The 19,108-nt window shown below is 56.9% G+C and overlaps 1 protein-coding gene across 1 annotated transcript; it reads right to left on the reverse strand.

Moving 5' to 3' along the window:
* Positions 1-1,058: 1,058 nt before the first annotated feature.
* On the reverse strand, positions 1,059-18,548 carry ACE (angiotensin I converting enzyme). Its single transcript, XM_061367913.1, has 25 exons — positions 18,225-18,548; positions 15,308-15,475; positions 13,947-14,034; positions 13,525-13,668; positions 13,260-13,451; positions 13,027-13,124; positions 12,336-12,508; positions 11,904-12,127; positions 9,618-9,762; positions 9,062-9,160; positions 8,716-8,838; positions 8,044-8,255; positions 7,416-7,552; positions 6,969-7,127; positions 6,479-6,566; positions 6,146-6,289; positions 5,730-5,921; positions 5,327-5,424; positions 4,878-5,050; positions 4,234-4,457; positions 3,903-4,047; positions 3,598-3,696; positions 3,082-3,204; positions 1,866-2,053; positions 1,059-1,642 (listed from the first exon to the last, which is right to left on the reverse strand). The coding sequence occupies exons 1-25, from the start codon at positions 18,432-18,434 to the stop codon at positions 1,446-1,448; spliced, it is 3,843 nt and encodes a 1,280-aa protein (XP_061223897.1). The 5' UTR covers positions 18,435-18,548; the 3' UTR covers positions 1,059-1,445.
* Positions 18,549-19,108: the final 560 nt, after the last annotated feature.

The raw sequence follows: 19,108 nt of genomic DNA on the forward strand, positions 1-19,108 counted from the left end.
GTGCCTCCTTTTTATGTGTTCAGTGTGGCTCCTTTTTATGTGTTCTTCCCCTCCAGAAAGCAATTTCCACCAAAGCTGTAGGATTTTGATGATCTTGGAGACCTCTTTTCCCCCACTAATGGGGCAGAAGGGAACCAGAGTGGGGCGCAAAGGTACCGGTGAGGAGCTGAGCTGGATGGATCACACCTGCACCAGCTGCTTTCCCAGGCTGAAAATACACTTGGCTTCAAACGCAGCTCCCATCGTGCCAGGTCTGTGCACTGCTGGGAAGGGGGGAGAGGAGGGTGCCTGGTGTGCTAGGATATAAAGCAGACCCATCAGGATGTGGCCATGGGGAAGGACACGGGGTGAGCTGGGCTTCACCTCCCTGTGGGTGTGTGGTGTGGGTTGGAACCTTCTGCTCCCTCCCGGTGCAATGAACCCCTCTCAAGCCTCAGTTTCCCTGCATTAAGATGGGTCAGAGCCCATCGGATGGGGAGGGTTTGGGTGGATCATCCCAGATCCCTTCATTTCCCCCGTGGCTCCAGCCTGCAGCAGATCACAGCTCTTCAAGGCTGCAATAATCCCCAGGCTGGGATTAGTTTTGCACCTAATCACTGCAGAACAAATACCAAGTTTTATTTACAGAGGCAGAAGAAAGAAGAGGGAGGGGGGGAAGCCTCGAGCCGCTGATCCCGGGATAATCAGGAGCTGGATGGCAGGAGGCGATCCCTGACCTTGGAGCCCCCCAGCTCTTATGTAAAGCCACGTTTTTCCTGTGCTCTGAGCCCCATCCCTGTCCCAGCTTGGACATGGTCACCCCCCAGCCCTTTAGGCCTGGATCTTGGGCCTAACTGAGCCCCTTCCTTAGGCACGTGGTCCATGGTGCTTCCATGGTTTAGGGGAGGGTGAAGATGCTGCAAGAGGCTGCTGAGCTTTCATGATGGGGACGGGGCAAGATAGGTGCTGCCCCCAAAGCCAGGCTGGTCCCCAGGGCTTTGTGCTTGCACTGTGTTGTGCTGCTTCAGAGCCCTGTCCCATTGAGGTCCCACCTGCAAGAAGGAGCCGAGCTGCTGCCCTGAGGGTGACAAGACATGGGTTTATTTTCCATCCATGCAAGTGAACAGCCTGGCATTGGGCAGAGCGGGTGGGAATGTGCTCCATCCCTCCCCACGTTGCCCTCTGTCACTTGGAGTCTCTGTGGCTTTGCCTACAGGTCGGAGATGGCTGATGGGAGCCCCGGCTCCGTGCCTGCCGGTGCCTGAATTCCCTCTTTCTCCCAATGCAGACGTTGACAAATAAATAGCTCTTTTCTGCTTTGGCTCTTGCATAGTGGCTAAGGAACATCTGACCTGGTTGGAGAGGAGTCCTGGGCTCTGGAAGCCCACGGCTTCAGTGGCAAAGGTGCCCGTGGCATAGCTGCCAGCCCAGCCAAACACCCACGCTTGCACCCTGTCCATGCTGCCTTATTTCAGTTCCATTTCTGAGCTGGACTTGAAGGTCTTCCTCCTGGCTGAGGAGAACTTGACCCCCAGGTAGATGGTGGTGATGAGGAAGACGAGTGCCAGGGCGAGCAGGACCCAGCTGCCTGCTGTGGCTTGGTTGCTGGCCAGGGACATGCCCAGGAAATCAGTTCTGCTGGAGCCAGCTTGGGCTGGAGTGGCTGGAAAATGGAGAAATGAGGGACAGTGTTGGTGCCGGTGGCTCTGGGCTATGGTGTACTGGGGGTCTTGGATGCTCTATGCCCTTTAGACTCAGCTCCATGGGAGATCAAGGAGGAGCATCCAAATACTCTGTATTTTGGGTGGCCAAGGGGCACCAAGACAGCTCTGTCTCTTCCATGTGCCCCAGCCTGGCCCTGCTGTGCTTGGCTGAGCCCTGCATACCTGCGTAAGGAGTCCAGCTGTACTCAGGCCAGCCCAGGACCTCCTCATTCTTCTCATTCTCCTTCACCAGCCACGCCATGAGCGGCTCGAAGTAGCTCATCAGGGCATCGGCTGACATGTTGGGCTGCCCCGTGATGAGCTCCATGGCTTCGGGCCATGGCTTGCTGAATCCCAGCTTCAGCGCTTCCCTGCAGCAGGAGAAATGGGAGCCGGTGGGTTTCCCCATCCCACTCTTGGCCGTCAGCCCTTCCCTTTCCCCAGGCCCTAGGGCTCTGTGTATTGGCAACCCCGTGTACAGTCTGCACCCCCAGCCATGCAGGGGTAGGAAGTTTTGCTACCATAGGGAAGGAGGTTTTCCTTAGGGGAATGGGGAGATGTGCATGGATTAAAGCCCTCCAGTGAATAGAACCTGATGCAGAGCAGCTCCTGGGTGAAAGGGTTAATTTTGCAGGTGCCTTTCTTGAAGCAAGGAGGGTGTTTTCCCTAAGGAACAGGGGGTGGGAGGAGGAAGAAGAGGAGTAGGAGGAGAAGGAGTATGAGGAGGAGGAGGAGGAGGAGAAAAGGAAGGAGATGAAAGAGGAGGAGGAAGAGAAGGAGGAGGGGGGAGGAAGAGGGAGCCTTTCTACCTGCCAGGGTCCCAGCTACCATCTAGTGGCTGCTTTTGCAATCACAGCCCCAGCACCCAGCACCCCGGTACCCCCTGCCTGCACCCAGGGCCAGGAGCATCCCACGCTGGGGATGGATGACCAGGAGCTGCGTTGCCTCCTGTGTTCCTGGGCTGGCTTTAAGGTATTGGGGGACATAGAATCATAGAATGGTTTGGGTCGGAAAGAACCTTAAGATCATCCAGTTCCAACCCCCCTGCCATGGACAGGGACACCTCACACGAAACCATGGCACCCAAGGCTCTATCCAACCTGGCCTTGGACACCACCAGGGATGGAGCATTCACAACCTCCCTGGGCAACCCATTCCAGTGCCTCAGCACCCTCACAGTAAAGAACTTCTTCCTTAGACCCAATCTAAACTTCCCCTGTTTAAGTTTTAACCCGTTACCCTTTGTCCTATTGCTCCAGTCCCTGATGAAGAGACCCTCCCCAGCATCCCTGTAGCCCCCTTCAGGCACTGGAAGCTGCTCTGAGGTCTCCACGCAGCTTCTCTCCTCCAGCCTGAACAGCCCCAGTGTTCTCAGGCTCTGCTCTCCCCACACACCTACCCCAGGATCTTCCCAGCCTCCTTGGACTGGTAGATGTCACACGTGTGCAGGGGACCCGTGTGCTTGGCTGCCGCACACAGTGCCTGGTGGAACTGGAACTGGATCACGAAGCTGACGAAGTACCTGGAGAGGGGTGAGGATGTGGGAATGGATGCTGCTAGTGGCTGTGCAAGAGAAGAAGTGCCCCCTCCTCATTCCCTGGTGGCAGTCTGGAGGAGCATCACTGGCTTTGGAGATACACCTGCATCAACTCAGTTCAATCTGATGATGCCATTTCTCCTTTAACGTGTGTTTTATGATTGCCTGGGTGGATGAACCATCTTCCTTGGATAGGGAGAAGTTCCCCCAAATCCAGCCTTCTCCTCTGGAGGTCTGTCAGGGTTCCTGACACCCTCGGGATGGTACCACCACCTATCCCAGCAGCCATCAAACAAGGTGCCATCACTGGCATCTCAGTAGGGGATCCTAATTTTGTGTCCAAGCAGTGACTCTCCTGCCCCAGCCCTGCTTGCTCACCTGATATAGGGAACGTTGGCAGGGATGTGGAACTTGGCACCAGGATCAAAGTCATCTTCAGACCTTGGTGTTGGTGGGCACAAACCCTGGTACTTCAACCTGGAGCAGAGAGGAAAAGTTAGCCCATCATGGGGAAGAGATGTTTGGGTAATCCAGGAGGGGACACAGTGGGGTGTGAGGACAGCATGAGGTGTTATGCATCCCATCATGTCCCATTGCAGTCAACTGGACCACAGGGAGAAAACACCCAGTGGGATGATGGCCAAAGCCCTTGCACGAAAGGGGGGCTCTGAATCCAAGCACACCTGAGGTTCCACCACTCCTGGTTGTACACATCCTCCTTGATCCGCCCATCGAAGACCTTCCAGCGCCACTGGTCCATGAGGTACCCGAAGGGCAGGAAGGCAATTTTGTCCAGGGCGATGCTCATCAGGTAGTTAATGTCACTCTCTGCCCAGGGCGTGAAGGTGTGAGCGAGCTGCTACCATCCCCACCTCTCCACCCTGCATGGGTCATTCTGCCCAAGAGCAGGGTGTCCCCAGCAGGTCCTGTCTCCTTCATGCATGTCCCTGACCCCTTCCACCCTGCCCAGCCCATCCTGCCCCCAGCAGCTCCCCACCTTTGCTGCCACCTCACCTATGTTGTCTGTGACTTGGTCCAGCAGGTTGATGCTGTGCAAGTGTTTTGGGGTGGAGACAGACAAGGCCATGACGTCCCCAACAGCCTCATGGAAGCCAGGGTTGGCCCCGTCGCGGAAGGAGATGGGTTGGTCCATGTACTGCAGGAAGTACTGGACGTGGCCCATCTCATGGTGCACAGTGATCAGGTCGTCCATGTTCACCACGGTGCATTGCTTGATCCTGGAGCAGGACATAGGGGCAGAAGGGAGAGCAGTGCTGGGGTGAAAATCACCAGGAGCCATCACACCCACTTCAGCCCTTTTTCCCTTTGGCCTCCCTCCCCACATCTGATGCCAGGCTGGGCTGGTCCTGCTCCATGGGGTTGGTATCTCTGTTTCTCCCTGCATCTCCTGATGACCCTGCCCATTCCCTATCCCTCTTCATTGGCCTTTCCATTCTCCATGGCAGGGCAGGGAAAGCCCTGATTGCCTTCCATCCACCATGGAGGGTCCTGCCAGCAATGCCAGCATCTTGAGGACCAGTGACAATGCCACAAGGAAAGAGATGCTGTGGTAGCACCAGGCCATGTTCCCTTATCCTATGCTGTTATCTCTCCCAGCACCACATCAACTGGGGCCACCGTGTGCTCCCCATGGGCACCTGAAGTCCTTGCGGTTGTAGAAGTCCCAGGCTGAGGCATGACACACCACCTCCCGGCCATCCGCTGGCTTCTCAATCATGGATTTGTCCCAAAACTCCTGTGGCATCGGGATGAGGCCCAGAGAGGTGAAGAAATGGTCCGACTCTTCAAACATCCTCTTGGGAGTCCAGCCCTGGGGAGAGAGCAGAGGACCTGGTGAGGATGCTGATGGTGCTGGGGGCTGTGGGATGGATGGGAGGTCAGGGACAGCCTGGTTCTTCTGGGCAAGGGAGATACTTGAGGGCATCTAGAGGTGAATCCAGCCCTTTGAATATCCAGGTGGAGAGAGGGTATGGATGAGGCTTTTGGATGGAGGTTTTCGGCAATAGCAAAGCATTTGGCAGCAATTGGAGGCAGTGACCAAAAGGGTGCTGGGTCCCACAGGTTCTCCCCCTGGAAAAGCACTGACCTGCTGTTTCATGGCTGGGGTGGCATCCACCTTGGTGGCATCCGGGAAAGGCATCACCAGGTCGAAAATGTTGGACCACGACTGGGCCCACATGTTCCCTGGGAAGTGCAGGACACCGCATGGCAGGAGGGAGGCAGGAAGAGGAGAGCAAAGGCAGCCAAGTTACTCCCTACTCCTGCATGGGATGCATCACCCTGACTGGTCCCAGCCTGCATCCACAAGGGTGATGCAAGGAGGAGCCTGTCCATGCAGGACAGGTCAAGCCACGCTGAGTGTGATGCCCATCTCATAAGGTCTTGGCCCTTTGTCCAGAGCTGAACAGAGACCAGCCTCAGCTCTTGGTATGACTTGGAGTAAACTACACGCTGCTGGAGACACAGCTCTGCTCGAGCAGAGCCCTTACCTAGCAGATGAGCAGGGATGGGACCCTTCAGGTTTATGTGCTCTTCACCATACTTTCTGTACAGGGCTCGGCGTACGTAGGCATGCAGATTGAGGTATAGGGGCTGCAACTGCAGGTACAACCTCTCCAGGTCTTCCTCGAAGGTGGATGTCTCATACAGGGATCTCCAGAAGGCCCCGTTGTCTGAGTAGCCTGCAGCAGGGCAAGAGAAGCTGTCAGACACTGCCCTCCTTGGGTAAGAGTCTGTCTTGCTGCTCAGACACCCCAAGTCCCCCCATATCTATGAGCGGATCTCATAGGGATTGGTGGAACCTCCCCACCCACAAGATTTTGACCCTTGGTTGTAGGATCAGCCCCATCTTCTGCTCATGTGGGCTTAAGACCATGGTGGGTCTCTAAGGGAGTGAGGCACTGACCATTGAGCACCGCTGCCTTGTTGCTCAGCTCCACGTATCGCTTGTAGTTGTTCTTGATCTGCTTCCCAGAAGCATCCCGCCAGCCCTTCCAGGCAAAGAGGAGCTCATCATAGTCCCGTGAGGTGGCCATGATGTCTGTGAGGTCTGAAGAGAGAGCAATGGAGCCAAAGGGATGATGTTGGATGGGCTGCACTGACGCAATGGCGTTGCTTCTCTGTTACCACCACCACAAAGAAGGTGGTAAGGTCCTTGCATGACTTTTCTTCATGCCCCTATTAACTAATCCCTCCTTTCTGTTGCAGATGGCTCACTGCACACCCTGCCAGATCTTACCAGGATCCAGTGGGTGACAGGTTTTATTCTCTCTGCAGACCTTGGCCACACTGTACGTGGTCTCCATGTCTGAGAGGATGGTGTTGTACTGCAAAGAAAGTTAGAGCATGTAAGCTGGTCATTCTTGGAGAGTGTCACAGACCCTTATGATGTCTTCAGGTGTTTTCCTCTGGGTTGTGTCACCAAATGGAGGCAAAGTGGAGTCAATAATGGGGCCGACAAGCAGCGTGCCATTGACACCCACAGAACCAGGGTTAAGGCAACCTTGGGGTGGGATAACCCTGGAGACAAAGATCTTGGCTTTGTGGAGAAGGTACCAAACTATCACCTTGTTCAAGGGTAGGTGACGGCTGCCCAGAGGCATTTCCTAAAAGTTTCCTCTTGTCCCATCCCTTGTTCTTCAGGAGAAGAGACTGACCCCACCTCACTACAACATCCTTTTGGGTAGTGGCAAGAACCCCCCAGCCTGCTCCGTCCCCTTGCAGCTCACCTCCTTCAGCTCATCCTCGGGCAGGGCTGCTCTCTCAATGATGCTCAGCTTCCTGAGGATGCGTGTGACACTCTCGTCCTGGAAGTCGGAGGGATCGAACTGCCTGGCCCTCATGCCATACTCAAGCGTGTGCCTGGACATGGCCAAGTTCTTGTCCAGCTGCAAGGGCAGGAGCGCACAGAAGAGGAGTTACTTTGAGGAGATGCCTGGGACACAGCCATCACTACAAACATTACCTGGCCTGCCATGACTGACACCTTCCCTTGTGGGTACCTCATGGCATGATGAGGGTTTCCATGGCAAAGCCACCTCCTTTGAGAACATTACTCCTTGCCCGGGGGCAGATGCTGCCCTGGTTTTCAGAGCTCATCTGCAACATGTCCTGGGTACCAGCTGCCTGCCTTGGCTGATGCCAATCCCTGCACAGCCCTGGGGTCGTTCCCATACCATGATCTCCTTGTTGTGGTCGGTGATGTTGGTGTTGTAGGCCCAGGATGCCTCGGTGTAGGCATTCCACACTGCCTCAGCCGTGCTGTTGTACTCGGACAAGAACTCTTTTGCTTGTGCTTCGTCTGATATTTTGTCTAGAGGAGGAGACAAACGATGGGGGGTAAGGCCAGGAGAGTTCTTTTTGCAAGAGTACCATCCCATAGAGAATCCATAGTTGAGCTTTTCCCAGAACTACAGGTCTATTGAAGGATGTCGCAACTTGGAAGCAGGTTGAGCCAAGAAATGGGGGCAGAGGGGTGCTGCTGGGGTGTCCCATTGGATAAAGGATAGGATAACAAATCAAGCTGCATGCCCTAGACCCTTCCATAAGAGCAGAAAAGATGCCTCTGAGAAGTGGCGATCTGTCATACCATGACTGATGGCATCACCAGACAATGGTACGTTAAGAGGTTGGCTAATGGCACTGCTTCCTGGGAAACAACAGCCTGTGGCATTCCACATGGAGCTGGTTGTTTCTCTCTCCTGGCATGGGCACCTTCCCCTCCCTCAGCCTGTGGGTTACTCATGTCCCTTAGGAGACCTCTTTCTCCCCCTCCCCAGGTCCAGGATGGAGTTGCAGTCTTACCAATGCCTTCAGGGTAGCCTTCAGGGATAGGAGGACGCCAGTCAAACTCAGGCCAGCCCAGCACCTCATTGGTCTTGTTGTTCTGCTCCTGAAGCCACTCGGTAACGGGGCTGAAGTACTCCAGGAGGGCTCCAGCATCCAGCTTATCCATGCCAGTGAGGTTGAACAGGATTTCCTGCCACGACTTGGAAGACCCAGCTTTCAACACTTCCCTGCAGAGCAGTGGGACAGCAGGAGCATGAGGCCATGGGACGGGTGGGACATGGGATGGGAGTGATGGTGTCTCAGCATCGCAAGGGTTTAAGGCATTATTACTGAGTGGGACATGAACCTGGGAACTGCCTTTGCTTGTGGGGACTGAGGGCTCCCCATCACATACTCATGCATTTGCAAACACCCAGGGAGCTGATAGGAACCAGGTGTGCTTTAGTAGCCTCTTGTCTGGGTGAGAGCTCACGACAGTGACAGTAGCAGTACTCCGGTGAGGACCACTCACCCCACCCCAGTGCTTCCATGTATTTCCATCCATCCATCCATCCATCTGCAAAGCTATTTCTCCAGCCATCTCCATAGCCACTTTTCCTTCCTTTCTTCTTTCCTTCCTTTGCACACCATCAGCTTCCACGCACACATCTGCCCGTGGCGATTGTCCCGACCCTCCTCTGTCCCCACCTGAGTTTGTCTCCAGCCTCTTTGGACATGTAGATGTCACATGTGTGCAGGGGACCGCTGTGATTGGCCGCCTGGCACAGCACCTTGTGAAACTGGAACTGGAGGATGAAGCTCACAAAGTACCTGCCAAGGAAGCCCATGGAGGTGAGCGCTGGGGATAAAGGGAAGCAGACAAGTCCCAGGACCTGGGGGAAGGCATCCAGTCATGTATCAGCTCCCCACCATTTGTGGTCCCAAGTATTGGATGCATTGAGCAGGAGCAATGCATTCCAATCCTTGCCCATGGAGCTAAGCCCCAGTCCTCTTGCTCCCCAAGCATCTGTCCCTGTGGCAGAGCTTCCTCTACCTGATGTACGGGGTATTCCCAGGGATGTGGTACTTTGCTCCAGGGTCGAAGTTGCTTTCATTCCTCGAAATCGGAGCACAGATGCCCTGGTATTTGGTTCTGAGGACGACAGAGAGCAAGAGCAGGGGGTAAGAAGAATCAAAGTAGGGAATGGGAAGGGAAGGCCCAGTGCTGGAAATCTGCACAATTAGAGTGTGCTTCCATGTATTCCCATCCATCCATCCATCCATCCATCCATCCATCCATCCATCCATCCATCCATCCACTCACATACTCATCTACCCGTCATAGAATCATAGAATGGTTTGGGTTGGAAAGGATCTTAAGATCACCCAGTTCCAACCCCCTGCCATGGGCAGGGACATCTCATACTAGACCACTTCACCCAAAGACTCCACCCAACCTGGCCTTGAACACTGCCAGGGATGGGGCATTTACTTCTACCACATCCATCCCATCCATTGCTCTCAAGCCATCTCCATGGCTGCTTTTTCCTTTCTTCTCCCCTGCCCTCCTTCCTTGCACACCCCATCCATCCTCGATGACCATCCCCTACCTCAGATACCACCAGTCGTAGTTGTAACGGCTCGGGGGTGTGCGGCCACTGAACACATTCCAGCGCCACTGGTCGATGAGGTAGCCAAAGGGCAGGAAGGCGATCTTCTCCAAGGCCATCTTCAGCAGGTAGTTGATGTTGCTCTCTGCAGGAAACAGAGCCTGAACCAGGTTGGGAAGGAGCCTGACTGCACATCACTGTGCGCACAGGACTTCTTGTGGGCAATGGGGTGAGCAGGTCTGGATGGAAATGGGGACAAGGATTGCAACATAAAATATTGCTCTCTATGGAAGGCTGCGTAGGACACAAGATTTCTCTAGATACTGCTCCTTCTTGGGGCAATATGTCCCTTTTTACTGATTGGGACCAATGGGAGTGACAAACAGGAAGAGGGGACATTGTCACTCCCATGGTCCCCAATCAGTAAAATGGCACAAAGTGTCCCCTCTCCTTCAGTCCTGCCCTCAGAGGAAAGGTCTTTGTGAGTATAACTCTTCAGATGTTCACTCTGGGGCCTCAGGGTGAAGGGGGCTGTTCTGCCACTGCAAAATCTCTCATGGTTTAGACCCAGAACAGGAGCCAACTCTAGGACAGTCACCACCGTGTCATGGGGAGCACAGGGGATGGTGATATCTGCTGTCTCCATTGTCTCGAGCAAACACAGGGAAGGAAGGTTGGAAAAGGACCAGCTGGAGAACCAGCTGAAGCTGCAGGGTCAAAGAGGGGTTGGCAGCACTGCCCTGAGGGGCTATTGGCTGCCATTACTATGGTGGTAGAGCTGCCAAGGGCTGGTGAGCAGGCAAAGATGCCTTTAGGCAGGGACCATCTGCTCTGTGGTGTTGATGCAACATTGGCCCGACACTTGCCTGCTGCGATGGCTTCCCTGTCATGAAATGTATATGATGACACTGTCTTTGTGACTCTGCCCGTGAGCACTCAGTGCCACCTCTGCAGAGCTCCTGGAGTGGATGTTTCTTGGTGGAGAAGGGGGAAACACTGGGGAGGTCAAAGATGACCAAGCACAAAGATGTTTGCAGATTTGGGGCTCTGATGGAGCAGGGAAGAGCACACACAAGCTCTGGGAAGCATGCCTCCAGCCCTCAGGGATGGAGAGGTTGGAGCCATGAAGGGTTCTACATGGATCCATAGAGCCAAGTGGAGGTTGTGCATGGACCCATAGAGCCAAGCAGCGGTTGTGCAAGGACCCATGGAGCCAAGCAGAGGCTGTGCATGGACCTCTGGAACCAAGCAGAGGCTGTGCATGAACCCATGGAGACAAGCAGGGGCTGTGTATGGGCCTGTGGAGCCAAGCAGGGGCTGTGCATGGACCCATGGAGCCAAGCAGGAGCTGTGCATAGACCCATGGAGCCAAGCAGGGGCTGTGCATGGACCCGTGGAGCCAAGCAGGGGCTGTGCATGGACCCGTGGAGCCAAGCAGGGGCTGTGCATGGACCTGTGGAGCCAAGCAGGGGCTGTGCATGGACCCGTGGAGCCAAGCAGGGGCTGTGCATGGACCTGTGGAGCCAAGCAGGAGCTGTGCATGGACCTGTGGAGCCAAGCAGGGGCTGTGCATGGACCCGTGGAGCCAAGCAGGGGCTGTGCATGGACCTGTGGAGCCAAGCAGGGGCTGTGCATGGACCTGTGGAGCCAAGCAGGGGCTGTGCATGGACCCATGGAGCCAAGCAGGGGCTGTGCATGGACCCGTGGAGCCAAGCAGGGGCTGTGCATGGACCCGTGGAGCCAAGCAGGGGCTGTGCATGGACCCGTGGAGCCAAGCAGGGGCTGTGCATGGACCCATGGAGCCAAGCAGGAGATGTGCATAGACCCATGGAGCTAAGCAGAGGTTGTGCATGGACCCGTGGAGCCAAGCAGGGGCTGTGCATGGACCTGTGGAGCCAAGCAGGGGCTGTGCATAGACCCATGGAGCTAAGCAGGGGCTGTGCATGAACCTGTGGAGCCAAGCAGGGGGTGTTCAAGGACACATGGAGCCAAGCAGGGGGTGTTCAAGGACACATGGAGCCAAGCAGGGGCTGTGCATGGGCCCATGGAGCCAAGTAGAGGTTGTGCATGGACCCATGGAGCCAAGTAGACGTTGTGCATGGACCCATAAAGACAAGACGGCTCTTATGTGGACCCATGGAGACAAGCAGGGGTTGTGCATGGAACCGAGCATGGATGAAAGGAGCACATCAGCCATGGGGTCTTGTGTTGCCAGACTGCAGCCCACCCCGCCATATCCCAGACCCTTCCTCCATGCCACCCGGCTCCCCATGGTGGCCACCACACCTCTGTCCTCCGTGGCACTGCTGAGGAGACCGATTTTCTTGAGGTGGCTGGGGGTGGACACAGACAGGGACATGACATCGCCGATGGCCTCGTGGAAGCCAGGGTTGGCCCCACTGCGGAAGGACACGGGCTGGTCCTTGTACTGCAGGTAGTACTGGACGTGGCCCATCTCATGGTGCACCGTGAAGAGCTGCTCCATGGTCACTGTTGTGCACTGCTTGATCCTGGTGGGAGAAAGCAGAGCAGAGTGAGGGACCCGAGAGGGTGGCAGCACCCCGTAGGGTAAGGAAAAGACCCAATGGAGGGGAAAGCAGGGCAGCATGGTGCCCCACATAGACCATGCCCCAGAAGGTGACAGACTGAGCTGCACACCAAGGGGGATGGAGGAGCATCTCACCCTATAGCCCTGGGTCCCTGCATGGCCCCACACACCTGAAGTCCTTGCGGTTGTAGAAGTCCCATGCCGAGGCATGACACACCACCTCCCGCCCGTCCGTTGGCTTCTCCAGCATGGATTTGTCCCAGAATTCAGGGGGCATCTCCAGCAGCCCCAGGGAGGTGAAGAACTCCTCCGAGACCCGGAACATGTGCGTGGCATTCCAGCCCTGCAGGCAGGAGGCTGTGGATGAGGAAGGGGCTGCCCATGCCACGGGCATGGCCTCTGTTGCTCTCCCAGTACCATAGGGATGAGGCAAGTCCTTCCAAGGGACCAGGGTGCTGCCCCTCTTGCTCTGACGGGGGGCCCCAGCCCCAGAATTGGTGTGAGCATCCCTAAGAAGCACCAAGCAGTGGTGCTGGTGCCCAGCACGGACAGGAGAAGAGAGCAGGGCTGATGGCCCAGGAATGTTTGGAGCTGTGTGATGGTGTGGATGCAGGCACCAACGTGGGGACCAGTCCCACTGCACTGTCCTTCCTCTTTGCCCACCCTCTGCCTCTTTGGTCATTGCCAGAGAGGGAGAGGGGTCATTTCTTCGCTCATTCCCCTCCCAGACATGGTTTTTCTGCTGTCCCCTATGCACGTATGAGAAACCACTCCCATGGGGTCAATGTTATGAGTAAGCTATGGTTAGTGCCCACATCTTTGTCCCCCCTGGTACCACCAATGAGTCCCTAAGCCCATCACCTGCTGCACCATGGTGCTGGTGACGTCGAGGTTGGGCTTGTCAGGGTAGGGGACCATCAAGTCATAGATGTTGTTCCACTGCTGAGCCCACATGTTGCCTAAGAAGAGAGAACAGCCGGAGCAGAGCTGGCGGTAGGTTAGGAGGAAGAGAAACACAGTCATAACTGAGACCTCCCTGTCCCACTGTGGACTTGTATGAGCCCCTCTGTAAGAGGAGGGTCCCCTCCCCTTACCCAGAAGGTGAGCAGGGATGGGGCCCTTCAGGTTGATGTATTTGGGGCCATAGCGGTCGTACAGCTTCCTCCGGACGAAGGCGTGCAGGTTGAGGTAGAGCGGCTCCAACTGGTTGTAAAGATGCTCCAGGTCATCCTCAAAGGAGGCCGAGTCATACCAGGAGCGCCAGTAGCTGCCTGTGTCCTCAAATCCTACCAGGGAGGCAGGGATGAGCTGCTGTCCATGATCCCTGAGCATCCCCTGCATCCCTCATCCTGCTCCTACCATCCATCTGATAGGCTTCATTGCTCAGCTTCACGAACTCCTCGTACTTGGCACGCAATGGGTTGCCTGCAGCATTGTGCCACCCCTCCCAGGCGTAGAGCAGCTTCTTGTAGCTGCGGGAGGTGGCCATGAGGTCCGAGATGTCTGGGACAGAGGGGACAAGTAATAGGACATGAGAGAAGAGCAGGAAAAGGGGCTCACATCCCACACAGGTGCCACCACCATCGCACCAGACCCAGATACCCATCCGCATCCTGGGACAATCCTGATGACCTTGGGTGGGACCAACCCACTGGAGATGTGGGGACTTGGTCCCATAAAATGAACCAGGTTGGAAAAGACCCCGAAGATCATCAAGGCCAACCATTACCCCAGGATTGCCAATTCCACCACTAAACCCTGCCCTTGGAGAGGGACCGTACCTGGCTCCAGCTCCCAGCAGGTACTGCTGTCCAGACACACCTTGGCTGTGGAGTAGATTTTGTCCATGTTGCTCAGGATGGTGTTGTACTGTGGGGAAGGAAAAGACTTTGGGACTGGAAAAGGGGATGGGAACGGCCTTTCAGGAGGGATCTACAGCCTGTGTGTGTAGATCCCGGTGCGGAGGGATGCGGAGGAGGACCGGCGTGTTTACACAGAGCGCTTTTGGTGAGATAAGTGCGTTATCACGCAGGGGTTTCGCACCCCTCGCATGGGGGGAGCTGGGAGGCTCCTTGGGATAGGATCCATGGACGTTGCCTTGCTGAACCCCCTCGAAGGCGGCGCGAGCGCTCGCGGTGTCCCGGAGCGGGGCTATTTATAAAGCTCTTTGTCAGCGGGGCCGCGGCACAGCCTGTTTATGTGAGCGGGTAAAAAACAGCACTAAGGAAAGCAGCAGGAGGAGGGGGATTTATTCCTGTGAACTGCAACAACAGCAAACAATAGCAACAGGAGGTTTCCTGGAACCTGCCTGGGGAGCCCATTCCCAGGGAAGGAAATTCCTCGTGCTCCGTGTCCCTCTCTCTGCTCTCAGCCCTCCCTCTGCTCCGGTTGGGTGGAGGGGATGGAGATTGAGGATGTGGTGGTGGATGTGGGATGGAGCTGCCTAGGGAAGGACGAGACATGGCTGATGTGCAGGGAGGACGCTGTCTGTTATCTGGGAGAGGGTAGGGATGGGTTTCCTGGAAGGAACTGAGGCTTCCCTGGGAAGGGCTGTATCCCTGCAGTTTGCCAGGGTTTCAGTGTGAGGGCTGTTAGGGAGCCATGGGGCAGGACGGAGGGGGTAACAGGGCCAGCCTCAGGGGCAAGAGGCTGCTAACCCCAGCCTGGGGGAGGTTTTCATGCATGGAAATGAAAGTCACATCGCATTTAGGTAAAGTGACCGTGATGGGGAAGGCTCGGGATGTCCCCGGTGCAGCGCGTCCCCAGGGAGTGCTCAGGAGCAGGGTGGCTGCAGCAATTCTCCTTCCCAGTGGGCTGCATCCCTGGGGATAAGGGGTTGAGCCAACTGGCTCCTGGCCATGGGCACAGCCTGGCTGGTGTCCAGGTGATGACCAAGGCCTCTCTGTGTAAGCAGGAAATCTCCGCTTCCCACTGGGATAGTTCTGAGATGAGGTTAGGGCTGGACCATGGGGCCAGCAAGCACCCCACAACCCCTGCAGGTAGCACCCCAGCTCTCCCCCCCATCGCTGTGCAGAGAGACCCTTCACAACACAATGGAGGGGGCAACAAGCCAGCAACAGAGTCTGGAGGCTTAGGAACCCCTTTAAGGTGTTCACAAGGGCTTCACCAGCGCCTCCCCTACCTGCTCTCTCTTGTCCAGGGGCAGGTTGGAGGGTCCCAAGGTTTGGATGGAGCCGATGATTTTCCTTAGCTGTGGGTCACTGAAGTTGCTCCAGATGCTGCCATAGAGCTCCTTGGCTTTCTTCCCCCACACCTCCATGAATTCTTGCTCCTCCAGCGATGCCTCGACCTGCTCAGGGACAGGGGGACCCGAGGTCAGCCCTGGGATGCGCCATCACCCACTCAGTGAGGGCCTGGGGACCAGGTTCAGAGCGGGAGCACACGAGGTCAGGCAGGGCTGTCACCACTCTGTGACATTCATACAGAGAGACAGCAGCTTCCAGCAGTGTCTGCAGCTCCCACCTTCTCCAAGCACCCGCTAAGGTGCCCTGTCAGGATGCTTTGGAGGGTGTCGTGGCCTGGATGGGGTGGGGATGCTGGGATAGGGGTATCCGGCTGCTGCTGGCCTGGCTCCATCAGCTGCCTGACCCCAGTGTCAGAAGGAGCTCTGAGATCTGCCTTCATTTTATCCCTATTCCTGCTGGTTCTCACCTTTGCAAAATCCCAAAGGAAAACCACGGAGATGCCACATCCACTTTTTCTCCTCCCTAGATCTCTTTCTCCTTTGCCTATCTGCAGCCTGTGCCCTACAAGTGGTTCCACCTTGCAGAAGGGCACCCCTTTGCGCCGAGCCCCCAGTTGTGGGTCTCTCACTGTCACCCATCTCCTGCCAGCCCTGTCCTCCCTTCCCAGGGCCATGGGATGCAGGGAGCTGCCTGCACCATGGGGGGTTATTTAGGCAGCTGGATTTAGGACAGGGTGTATTGCGGGCGGTCGCATCCCAGTGTCAGCTCTATTTTGGGGAAACATGGATCTTTTGGGAGCGTCCTGGCCAGGGCGATGTGCAGGATGCGATGAGACAGTTTGCTGTCCATGTGTCATCCCTGTGTGATTTATGGAGCTCATTAGCTGTTATTTGTGGCATTTTTAGCCCGGTTCCAAGAAGCCTGGTTTGTTTTACTTTAATCTGCACATTCCCTTGCCTGGCAGTGGGGAGGGAAGGGAGTTGCAGTGCTGCAGGGCTGGAGGCTGCCCCGGGCAGGCTGTGGGACCTGGGGATGGGGATCCCCGGTTACATCCCAGCACCCCCAGCATCACTCTGGGAACCAGCCAGCATGCCAGGATGTGGATACCCTGCCCCGGAGCAAGATGCTCTTGCATCACCCCATAGAATGGGTGATGCCTTTACCCCTTTGAGACCCTGCTGCAGAGCCAGGGCAGCTGGAGGAAGCAGAGCCCAGCTGTGATTTGTCTTCTCCTTGCACAGGCGCTGTGTTTGGTCAACAAATCATACCCTAAACCCTCCTGACAGCTCTGGGGTGCTACCCCAGAACCCCTAACCATGGCTGTGCCCCCATGGTACCCACGGACCCCAAATCTCCCTACCAGCACCTTCCTGGGTGCTCAGTGAAGGTTCAGTGGTGCAGGATGTGTCCCTAAAGCTGCTCTGCCCCAGGCACCTGGTGAAGCTCCACATCCATGAACCCCGAACACCATTATCTCACCCAGAGCTTGCAGGAGACAGCGCATCTCCCTGCTTGTCATTCCTGCATCCTTCTGGCCATCCCTGTATGGCCAGGGGCTGCTGCCCTGCCTTTGGCCTCCTGCCCCCCATGTCACATTGTCCCTGGGCCACCTTTTGTGGCAGGTCCTGGAGCTGCCCACACCCTGGTGGCCTGGCTCAGCCCCCCTTGTGTTATGGACACCAGTGGGGTTTGCCTGGCCTAAGACTTCTCAGATCCCTCACATTCAGCCTTTTGGGTCACACCAGCCCGCTGTTAACCCTTTAGTACCCAGTGCCACCCCATCCCAATGCAGATGGTCCTGCTGCCCCATCGGTGGGGTGATCTCAGGGCCAGCCTGGGATCAGGGCTGGTTTTGGAACCTTCACATCACAGGGAGCTCCTGACCAGGATTATTAATACAGGAAAGGGTCTGGCCTGGAAATGCCTTGAGAAAGGTCCATGCAAGGTGCTTTCCTGGGCCTAACCTTGCACTCAGCACGGCTGGGATGCTCCTGCTCTGCCCCATGGTCACCAACCCCACTACAGCATCTGCAGCAGACACTGGTACCTGCTCAGGTGACAGCAGCCAGACCTGATAGTGATCTTCTCTCTGTTTTCTTCCTGATGCAGGGCACACTCTGCCCCACAGGCTCTATGGGGTGGCTGGTGTATATCCAAGCTGCACACAGAGCCGTGGCTATGCCCCTGGCACCAGAGCAGCTCCCCTGGCACAGCAAGAGCTGGAGCAACAGCATCCCTTGAGTGCTCAAACTCCCTGCACCACAAAATCCACATGCAGATGCCTGTGGGATGCACACAGCATTGCTGGCCCTGGGGACTCCAGGCTGATGTCCAACTCCCACTCCCTGGAATGCTTTCCTGAAGCTGGTTTCACCCCCATGGGCTGGGGATACAGGGATGAGGGGTGACAGCCTCGGAGCCGATAACTCCCAGTTGCTTGTGCACACTTTGGGCTCCTGGTGCCTGCCCAAACCAAAGTTGGGGACACAGCAGGAATAGGGACACAGCAGGAGCAGGGACACAGCAGGAGCAGGGACACAGCAGGAGCAGGGACACAGCAGGAGCAGGGACGTTCGACAACTGGGAAAGGGGGCAAGGAAAGTGGAAGGTGCTGAGCGGAGAAAACCACCTCCAAAAGTAACCCGGACTCTGCTCCAGGACCAGGGATGTCCGAGCCTCCCCAGGGGTCACCCTGGGGCAAACCCCTGTGCTTCCCAGCCCTGTTTTACCACCCCGGGGTGCCGAGAGAGGAGCCCATGGGGAGGAAGGGGACCGTGCCAAGTGTCCCCCCCGTGCCCCAGCCTGCCCAAGGACCCACTGCTGGGGTGGCATCATCCCCGTGGCATCACCCACCTGCAGAGCAGCGTTCTCGGCCGTCAGGTTGGTGTAGTAATCCCAGCTGGCCGCCACGCTCCCGAAGAGGACGAGCTCTGCTGTGCTGTTGTAAGCGCTGGCGAAGAGCGCGGCCCCTTCCTCGGTCGGGTCAGCCTCGGGGGGCTCCAGCCCGGGCTGGAGGGCACCCACCAGGCTCAGCCCCAGCAGCAGCCCCAGCGCCGGGGGCATCGCGCTGCGGGAGCGGGGCAGGGCGCAGGGGGGCTCCGCTCGCTCCGTGCCTCGCAAGCGGCTTTGCCTCCCGCTGCCGGCGGTTTATAAGGCAGCGGCGTCCGCGCAAACCCTGCCCACCGAGCGGCCTCCCCTCGCTGGTGAGAGCGGAGCGTTTCCCTCTTCCTTTCGGCAGCGCCCGGGCTTGAGGGAAGGAGCAAGGAGAGAGCAAAGGTGCAAAGTCCCTTTGGCACCTGCCCGGGGAGGGAAGGAGAAGAGGCTGCGATAGGAGAAGGGGAGGTGTTGGCAGAAGGGGGATCAAGGAGAAGGTGGAAAACAAGGGAAAGGAAGGGAAGGGCAGGCTGGAGAGGGTTGGTGGTGCTGGAGAGGGTGGTGGTGCTGGAGAGGGTTGGTGGTGCTGGAGAGGGTGGTGGTGCTGGAGAGGGTTGGTGGTGCTGGAGAGGGTTGGTGGTGCTGGAGAGGGTGGTGGTGCTGGAGAGGGTTGGTGGTGCTGGAGAGGGTGGTGGTGCTGGAGAGGGTTGGTGGTGCTGCCCCTCCATCCCCTCGCAGCTCAGCACAGGGGGCCCCAGCTCACCTGGCCCATGGTGCTTGGCTGGGCTTCCCCTCTCCAGGCTGGCATTGTGCCCCCTGGCAGCGCCCTGGCACAAGGGTGAGAGCAGAAGGGAAAGCACTCA

The sequence above is a fragment of the Neopsephotus bourkii genome, unplaced genomic scaffold, assembly GCF_033783945.1.
Source record: "Neopsephotus bourkii isolate Nb327-2 ecotype Australia unplaced genomic scaffold, CSIRO-AGI_Nbou_v1 NB_1400, whole genome shotgun sequence".
Taxonomy (NCBI): domain Eukaryota; kingdom Metazoa; phylum Chordata; class Aves; order Psittaciformes; family Psittacidae; genus Neopsephotus; species Neopsephotus bourkii.

What these genes read in the sequence shown, in the direction of transcription:
- ACE (XM_061367913.1), bottom strand. Translation starts at nt 18,434, where the DNA reads ATGCCCCCGGCGCTGGGGCTGCTGCTGGGGCTGAGCCTGGTGGGTGCC. An exon ending in CCAGCACCATGGTGCAGCAG is followed by an intron (nt 12,509 to 13,026) that starts GTGATGGGCTTA and finishes TCCTGCCTGCAG; the next exon opens with GGCTGGAATGCCACGCACAT. An exon ending in CCAAGTCACAGACAACATAG is followed by an intron (nt 4,048 to 4,233) that starts GTGAGGTGGCAG and finishes CGCCCTGGGCAG; the next exon opens with AGAGTGACATTAACTACCTG.